Here is a 9,968-nt window from a genome sequence, read left to right as displayed (position 1 = left end):
GGAAAACCATTGTGCTTACCTTTATAGTTTTTCTGTCAGCATAGAGAAACATGAAACATAAATATTCAATATTTAACAGGATGAAATCTTATTGGATATATTAAGTATTTTAACTGACTTAGCAATAATACTTTGTATATTTTCTCATATCCATAAACATTCTTCTTAGTTATTATTTTTCAAAGGTAGCATATTATTTCATAGTGCAGTAAATTAATTTAATTCTCAGTTTTGGACCATTAAGTGGCTTCTGATTTATCACTACTAAAAATGGCCCTTTGGGCTTCCCTGGTGGCGCAGTGGTTGAGAATCTGCCTGCTAATGCAGGGGACACGGGTTCAAGCCCTGGTCTGGGAAGATCCCACATGCCGCGGAGCAACTAGGCCCGTGAGCCACAACTACTGAGCCTGCGCGTCTGGAGCTTGTGCTCCGCAACAAGAGAGGCTGCGACAATGAGAGGCCCGTGCACCGCGATGAAGAGTGGCCCCCGCTTGCCGCAACTAGAGAAAGCTCTCGCACAGAAACGAAGACCCAACACAGCCAAAATTAAATAGATAAATTAACTAAAAAAAAAAAAAAAAAAAAAAAAATGGCCCTTTGATAAACATATTTGTGGTTATGTCTTGAACAGCCAAGATTATTTCTTTAAAGTTCCACCCCCCCCAAAAAAATGTTCACATCAAAGGAAAGACATAAATATTTTTAAGGCTTTTTATAAGTATTTTCAACTGTTTTCCAAAGGTTGAACTAAACCAATTTATATGATCACTAACAGTCTTTTTGGTCATCTATTTTCCAATATTTTCTCTAGAAATTTTATTAGCATTTTAATCTCATTTATGATAGATTTTCATGTGTGAAAATCTAGTCGAAATTTTGAAAATTGAAAACAAGCTTAGAAAGATCATGTCTCTATTAGTATTATAAAAACTTTGAATCAATTGAATACTGACTGTAGGATCTGACATTTCAATGGCTTTTATCCTTTTAAAAATACTTTAACACTTATTGAATCCCTATAATCATCTGAGATAAGCAGGTAAACTATTATTCCCCTTTCCAGAGGAAGAAATTGAAATTATGTTGGAAAAACCAAATAAAACACAGAAAAGCGATAGTTAAAAGTTTGAATACAGGACCAAATAAAGTAGGATATCTGTGATATATTTCCACAGCATCCTACATATTCTCTGCTATAAGGCTCCATCACCACCATAATATAACCCTTTACTTTACTGTTTGTTTTACAAATAGACCATAAATTCCCCAAGACTAGTTTTCATGCCAAATTTGCTTAGTGTTTTAACTTTACTGTTCACCACAGTGTTGCTTAATAATCACTCACTGAATAATTAAAAAAAAAAAAAAACCCTCAAAAAATGCTATGTAGAAATAGACACATCATGTAGAAATGCTGCTTTTTGCTAATACTTACTTTGAGGGCATGGCGTTCCCATTTATAATGATCACCACTAAAATTTAATACATCTTTGGGGTTCACTGTGAGCCACATGCTCTTCTAAGTCCATTTTCATGTATTAACTAGCTTAATTTCTAGCTAATTTTAATGAAATTTCTACCTAATTCTAACTAAAACAGCTGGTCAACTAGAGAGAGGCAGAAATGAAACTTGGACAGTATTTCTCTTTCACTCCAGCTCTCAACATCTACACTTTCCCGTACACATTTCATAGTGCATGGATCCAAGACATTGCTTTCTAACATGACCCAGGAGTAGATTATTGTTATTAATGATAGGATATCAGAGTTTGGAGCCTGTAGGAACTGAAGGACAGTGAGATTAAGAAACTCTATATTATTTATCGCTAAGCAGTGTCTGGAATCCAGATTTCTTTTCAATATGCCATACTAGTGACAACAATTTAAAGATACTACATATAGCATACATTTCCAACTTTCAGAGAAGGAGAATATTGTGAAATACATTCATAAAACAATTTTGAAGGTAGTATTATTTTTCCTGATTGAAATATCTCATGAAGATTATGTAGTGCCTTATTTCTATTGAATGAATTATTTTATGTAAATAGCTACGAGTATAGCATTTCAGAAATGAACAAGATGCTTTCAGAACATCAGTTATGAGGACGAATTATCCTCTCTTTTGGAGAGAGGACGAGCTTATAAATAAATCCTTTCAAAGTGACTTTAGACGTCTCTAAATTTCTCTGTGCCTCTTCAGGGTGATAAACAATAAAAGAAAGAAAGTGATAGAGTCAAATATTTTTAAATGACATAAATTCCTCTAAAGTCAATTAGAATATTTACTGACCTTTGGCTGTTTACAGAAAAGTAGATACAGCCCTTTGAAAACACACATGGAAACAACTTACAAATTACAAACCATGTTATAAATCTAAGGTTTTACAATAGAAATGTCTTTGAAAAAATGTTACAGTATTCTGTTTCTTCCTTTCTAGCATGAGATATGTTTTAATATATTTTGAAGGAATGACCACTTTTTAGAAACCATTTTGTTTATTCTACTTTTATTTTAACATACATAAAAGCAGGTTATAATTGCACTGGATACAAAAGACAAACAAATAAACACACATATTGCACTTAGAAAATACTTCACATGAAGTATTGCACATGATAGAATAGATCAGGAAAGGAGAATAGATCAGGAAAGGCACAAGGTTATAATCAGATAAGACTAGTATTATTCCAGATTTGAACAATACAGACTTTTTCCTGATAGAGATTTGCCACATCACATATTGCACATTTTCCAACACTTTTATCTGTTTTACAAATATTCCTCATATTCTTTGTTTTTGTCCTTATCTCTGTAAAACACTGTGTATAAGGCAATAAATTATGTACCATTGAAAAAGACAAGTCTATGCTGAAGAAGTGAAAAAAAAATATGATCACCCCATTCTTTGGGGGGCAAATGACAAAGTAACTTGACAAACTTCTTTAAAAAGAGAGAAACATTACAAAGCTTCATTTCGTAAGCATTTGCCCATTTATATATGTCCTCTGAGTTCAAAAAAAAAATGCATTTAGACTAAATATCTCTGTTGCCAGTTAAAATTTCCTTTGTTTACATTCAGGTTTTAATACTACTATCTAATTCCTTCATACAGTGCAAATGCATGAAGGGCACACATCGTTCACAGTCATTCAACAATAAATAATAACTCTAAACTTAGTTACCTTATTATTTCTGAATTAAAAAATTATAAAGTGCATTCAAAAGCTTTGAAGTCATTTTTCTCATTCTTGGACAAAATTATCAGTCAACCTGTAACATTTTCAGCTCTTGGAAGAAGTATTCCACGGTGCAGATATTCCTGGAAATTTTCTCCCTTTTTTCCACAGTCTTGTTTGGAAGAAAGTTTCCAAAATAGTAAAAAGTTTTTTTCACAAAGTCTTTATGGGAAACTTCTGACCATAGAGCGCCATTTCGTCAACACACATTTCCTTGAGTTCCATGATAGAATAGTATATCAGCAAATATGATTCCTCTTTATTTGGAGGGTTTGCTACATATCCAGTGTAAATTCTTTTCACATTCTGTGCTGCTGACCTCTGTGCTGTTCAGAAATGCACAATAGTTCTCAGATCCTGTAAGGCTGAACCTGTCAACAATAAAGAAATCAGAATTATTTTCAGTTTATCATTTCCGTTCAGTTACAAGAGAATCAACTTTGTGGTGGTGGAGGTGGTGGTTTCTGCTTTTTTGTTTTTTCTTAGTAGGAATGCACGAGGCAAGTGTGCCAGTCAAATGATCACAGAGTAATCTGCAGAGACAGTAGACAAAGATCCAAAAGAATAGTATGTGGAGAGAAGATCCAAAATTAAGAGTAGAGGGCTCCATTTGTTTGGTTGGTGTATCACCACAGGAGTGACTCGTTCATTTCTGAGTTCACAAACCATTCCCAGAAAGTATAAACATTCAACAATCATGTATACTAGCACATACAGTTTTAGAGGGTAACAGTCACTGGTGCCCATTTGTGGGTGTGATACATACCAAGGATTCCTTTTCTAGAGATTTAAACTAATTTTCTGTATCTTTAATTTTCATAAAACTATTTAGGGAGCTGGAAATTCTTTCAAGTCTGAGTTTTCAGATGACAAAGATTAACACTAAACTTATACAATGTCCTTCAAACTTTAAAATGTACAGTTAATGGAAATAAAGTCAGCATCTTTAATTCTGGGGCAGGTTTTCTCTCAGATCCATAGAAGCTTCTAATTAGGTATTGAAAATATTGTTCTCTATCCCTGTGGAGATGAGAACTGGGAAAGCAAAAAGGGAATTACTAGCTTGTCAATAAAATATAAATATGAGATTGGAAATGTTGGATTATTTTCCCATCATCATATTTATACCTGGAATATTTCTGAGTCTTATTCCACTCGAATTTGATGAGATCAAATTACTAGAAGCATTTATCGTATGAATTCCAAGCAGATAAAAAGAAAAAAATGATAATATTAAAGCCCTTCTTTAAAGAAGTCCGTAGAGTATAGCATACAAAAGAGATTGTTAAAAGTTCTGCTTATAAAGAGCTCAACCTTCATATAGAACAGTACTTCTAAAGGAAAAAAGGAAAGTGTTTCCCTTGAACTGCCATCCTGGGGAGGATAAAGAGATATCTTGAAACTCACCAGTTATTAAATTTTTTGCCATTTGACCATTTCCACATCTGGTCGGCTTCATTTTTCAGCCCAATCCAGTGTTCAGTTCTACCCACATGTTGTTTTAAAAAGATCTTGAAGAAAGCACAAAGGAACTGTATGTTAAACCACCCCTCGTGATAAGTATGAATAAATCTTGTTTCTCAAATCTGCAACTCGTAGGCATGATAGCTAAGCTGATTATTTACTAGTTCTACATAGGTTCAGCTCATGTGGATTTCTGGCCTTTGAGGCTAAACAAATCACATTTAAAGACTAAATTGAACTCTCATTTTGACCTCAGACTGATCATGTGGCTTTCTGTGACTAAATTTTCCTGGGTGGGAGACAGATACAATGTCTTCCCTTAGAAGGAAACAAAAGGAAACCACAGATTAGCTATATAAAATAGAATAGCAATATCTCATGGAATTGTTTTTGAATACTATCTTACCATGTCCTCTTCAGAATCAATGACAGCAAGAGTGGCACCGTGCTTGGAGCAAAAGTTTTGGGCCAAGGTCCAGTTCCTTGTTTTCTTGGAAATAAGGTAGCATTTCCCCTGGTATACTATCCAATCATCTGAGCATGAAGAAACATGGGTGTTTGGTGACACCGAGGACATATATTGGCCTGGACAGTTGTACTGGCCCACTGTGAACAGGAAAAGGGTTTGTTTTAGTAACACAAGAAACCAAATACCCATAGTGTGCAAAACTAGTTCAGGGGATGCTGTGCTGTGCTAGGTGATAAACGAAGAGAGGAAAGAAGGTGAATTCTTTTTTTTTTAAAGAATTCTTTTTTAAAAAAAAATTTATTGAAGTATAGTTGATGTATGATGTTATATTAGTTTCAGGTGTACAACATGGTGATTCAAAATTTTTATAGATTATACTCCATTTAAAATTATAAAAAAGGAAGGTGAATTCTGGAAAGAGTAAGAAGAAGGCAGTTTCTCACTTTATCTGATCTCTCATTGTGCCTAATCATCATTGTACTCGGTATAAGAAATAAGAGGGAGTCACTTTGGTCAGAAAGTGGAGGGTAAATTTAAAAATCTTGAAAATAGTCTTTGGACTAGAAAGGCTAAAATACATTAAAATTCCAAGTAAGGTTTTGCATCTGAATGCAGATGGGGAAGAATTTGAAAATGTAGTATATACAGACCTATATTGGAAGGTGGAGGAGAGAATACTTTGCAGAGGAGCAATTCAGAATACAGAAAAATTTATGGCTGGGGATATATCATAAAACTGTAAAATTTCATGTTTGTATAAAACACAAATGTATCTTGGTATAGCTGTATGTTTCGCATACCATAACACAACTGACTGGGAGCTTCTAGATATATTCTATATCTATATATATATTCTGTGGCTTTTGAGATAAGAGACTGACCAATTCCTGATTAATCTATGGCTTAGATATTATTTTTTTCATCAACAATGAATGTGCAGCCCACATTTTTCCAGTTAAACGTCTATATATTTAGACTTTAAATCGGCCCCTTTTATTCCAGATTTAAACATCTGCTCACATGTAATTTTCTCCTACAGTATTGTATAAATCATAAGCACTTTTAATATTTCTAAAGCACTAGGAAACTAAAAAAAAGTATTGCATCAATTATTCAAGGAATGTGGAATCATATTTAGCATTTCCTAGGAAATTGGCCATGTATGAAAAATGAGATTGTCCTAAATTAATCAGAACTTTTGATGAATTCACGAAGTGCAGACCCACCTGATAAAGCAACGAGAGCTATGATTAGAGTGGTGATGAAGACCACGTTCACTACAGCACATGGGATGGGAACTTGAATGGACCCTTCATGATATGCCGCAAAATGGGGCCTGGTGGCATTATCTGAAGAGAGAAAGTAGATGATGAATTCAAGAAGGCTATAGAAGTAAGAAAGAGACATTTGATTTTCTCTTGAGGCATTTAAAATAAAAAAATAGCTATATGTCTCCCCATCTTCTTATATGAAATTTATAAGTTAATTTCCCTCAAGTGTTGAGTGAATTTGAATAGTTTATTTTTGGCTAGAAATAAAACAATCCAGTCACAATAATGATATCATAAAATATCTCCCCCAAATATGTACTCAGTAGCTATGAAAATTCTAAATATATCATAATTGTATTGTTTTAATCACAATAAGAACATTTAGTAAATACCTGATTACCCTAGAGGACATATAAAAAGAACATCCTATGTACAATCCCTTAACTTCTCTGTGGTTACTGTTTAAGGGAGATGGTATAAATGTGGGTGATATAATAAAAAATGTTGAATTGATATAAAAATATATACAACTGGAATGACTAAAAATTTAAAAAAAGATGGATGGTACATTTTTGTGAATTTGGTAGATGTGAAGCATTGAAATTTCCATATATTACTGAATGGGAGAATAGAATGGAAAAAAATACTTTGGAAAACTATCTCTTACATAATTAAATATACACTTATCCTATGATCCAGAAATTCTACTCCTATTATTTTCTCAAGAAAAATGAAAATACATCTTCAAAATGTTTTATATAAGAATATTCAGAGCAACTATATTCTTAACAGCCAAATCCTAGAAATAAACCAAGTATCCATCAACAGGAAAATGGATAAACAAATTATGGTATACCCATACAAGAAATTCTACTCAGAAATTTAAAAAATGGAACAACTGATGCATGCAACAAAATGGATGAATTGCAAAAAAAATGTTGAGCGCAAAAAATCCAGCCACAATTATATACTGTATATATTCATTTATATGACATTCAGGAATAGCTGAACTAAACTTGATGATAGAAATGAGAAAAATGATTGCTTTTATGTGTTGGAAAATTAATTTGACTGGAAAGGAACACAGGGAAACTTTCTGGGGTGATGGAAAATGTCAAATGTTGATTGGAGTTGTAGTTATATCTCATTAAACTGTATATGTATGATCTGTGCATACACTGTATGTCAATTTTACCTCATTTAAAAATAATAGGTGAGTGAAAAATAAGATGTTTGTTTGAATTTTCCAAGAGAAGTTAAAATAATAGAGGAAATTTAACAGTACTATAGACTAAATATTGGGTGGAAATCAGTTTTTTCATTTATCCTTTGTATAATGCTAAAACCAAGTAAAAGTTTCATTTCATCAAAGAGAAATATTTTTGTGGAAGGATTTAGAATATGAATATGATGTGAATGATGATTCTTAGTTACCAAAAAAAAACCCTCCACCACCAACAACAGAGCTAGAAGGATATCTGTTCTAGATTAGAAATAAATAATTGAGAAAGGAGAGAGGGGAATTTTGTGACTCAGAGTTTGAATTTGATTTTTGCTAGGATGAGCTATCAGGAATTTTTAAAATTCGGCCTCACAAGAAATATACAGATTCCTATTATGCTCTCAAAGGCTGAAATGTAAAATAACTACTTGAATGATATTAAAACTTACCATGAAAAATAGTCTCAATATGCAAAAATATTCTATTTTTCCGTATGGGTGGCTTTCATAATTAAAAGGATGTCTATACAGACACACCTTGAAATTCATGTATTTTTTTTCCTTAAAGCATTTCTTTAATGTTAAACTAGGCAAAGAGATGCTGCTTTCTTTCACAGTAATTTTGCTGTGTAATGGATGTCAGCATCAACTGTTGCTTCTTCTGAGGATTGTTTTTCCCAGCATAGATCTGCATTCAGGTTTTGCAAGAGAAGACTTTACTTCACTCCTATCTGGTTCTATTTCTCTCAGCTTCTTAAAGCAAACCTTCCTTTTTTCACCAGCATGCAACTGTCACCGGAAGTAGCCTTTCATAGCTAGGGTAGCAAGTTCAGAACTCTCTGTGTAGTTTCACTTCTTACCATGTGAGACTCAGTCATGGGGTTCAAACTCAATGCAGGGACAGCTCTGGCTCCTCAGCAAGTACCAACACATCCAAATAACTCATGCATGCCAGAGCCCATTGGCTTATCCATTGGACTCACTCTATTGGCTTATCCAGTGGGTAAGCTATGGAGATGATTCTCAGACTGTACTTTATATCCATTAGTGAGGGCTATTGTTACTCACAGTTTGACTTATCACCTAGGTAACAAAACACTCCCTTAAAAGCATACTTCCGCTCTGATTACAAGCCCTGCCCATTAATGGAGAAATTGAAAAGAAATCCACTAGTACATATTGAATCACCAAGGGTGGTGCTCAATGATTGTTTATACTAACAAAGCAAGTACAAATAGCAGCGTAGTCTAAACATTCATAAATTAACTATTCAACAGAAAATTGGAATGATCTCAGGAATAGTTAAGAATTACTACAATAGTTCCTTCTTCTTTCAACTATGCTGTTTATTGAGTGGTTTTATTCTTAAATATATTTTTTCTTTTGGGCAGCTCAGCTGAGCCATCAAGTTATGGCTATCTGGTTACCAAAAAATTTGTGTGGCCTGTACTTGCTATCCACACTTGATTTTGTGTCCTTAAGTGAAAGATGGGTTTATCAGAGATAATGAATGCTTTTCTAAAGCAAACCACTCTAGTAGACCCATACTCAGAAAACAATCCCTTCCTCTAGATGTTTTTAGCTCTGCTGTTCATAACACATTCTTTGGTACTGGTTAGATTTGCTTACAAGTAAACTCTAGTTCCTACATGCTAGTGTTTTGGGCACCTCATTAATTAGAGAGGAAGAGAGAGATAAATGAAACAAATCAAGAAAACCTCACCAAAACAAATTATTGTAAAACAATGGGAAAATCCTGGTAATAGAAAATAGAAAGGTCTGAGGACAGAATAGACAAATAGAAAAGAAGAAAAAGTACATAGCAAAGATGATCATATTTTGATGAAAAATAAAAGAAAGGAAGAAAAATATCTGATTCATGTAGAATTTGAAGCCCACGATTAGAAGGGTGAAATAGAAGAGCAAAATGGAGGAAAAGAGTCCCATAAAGAATATAGATGATTTCATTTTCAAGAATTCTTTCATGACTTTCTCCTAATAAATTACCATTGGACACTGTAAATGTTCAGATGTTTATATGGATATTCTCTCAAAAATTAGAAACCTTTGTTCCCAGCAACTGGAAGATGCTGTCTTGAGAACACAAGATAAGGCACACACAGAAAGCACAAAATGGTACAAGGTAAAGGCAATCAAGAATGTAATTGTTTATGTGGAAAACAGAGTTTTCCATAAAGAGAGGCAGTGCTTCCTAGAGGATGGATATGGGAAAATGATGGACAGTTCACTGGGCTAGGGCAGTGAGATTTCTAATTAAATCTGAAAAATTGAGATGATATAAA

The 9,968-nt window shown here is 33.6% G+C and overlaps 1 protein-coding gene across 1 annotated transcript in view; it reads right to left on the bottom strand.

Moving 5' to 3' along the window:
- Positions 1–591: 591 nt before the first annotated feature.
- Positions 592–9,968, bottom strand: part of CD69 (CD69 molecule) — a 42,374-nt gene continuing 32,997 nt past the window's right edge. The window contains exons 3-6 of the mRNA XM_082420384.1: positions 6,400–6,522; positions 5,111–5,310; positions 4,648–4,751; positions 592–3,611 (exon numbers count right to left, since the gene is read on the bottom strand). Of these exons, the coding sequence (XP_082276510.1) occupies positions 3,500–3,611; positions 4,648–4,751; positions 5,111–5,310; positions 6,400–6,522 (539 nt within the window). The 3' untranslated portion in view covers positions 592–3,499. The remainder of the gene's footprint in view (positions 3,612–4,647; positions 4,752–5,110; positions 5,311–6,399; positions 6,523–9,968) is intronic.

The sequence above is a fragment of the Balaenoptera physalus genome (assembly GCF_965194825.1).
Source record: "Balaenoptera physalus genome assembly, chromosome: 13".
Classification (NCBI taxonomy): domain Eukaryota; kingdom Metazoa; phylum Chordata; class Mammalia; order Artiodactyla; family Balaenopteridae; genus Balaenoptera; species Balaenoptera physalus.
Note: the sequence above shows the minus strand (reverse complement) of the source record. Positions and strands in the feature narration are given on the sequence as shown.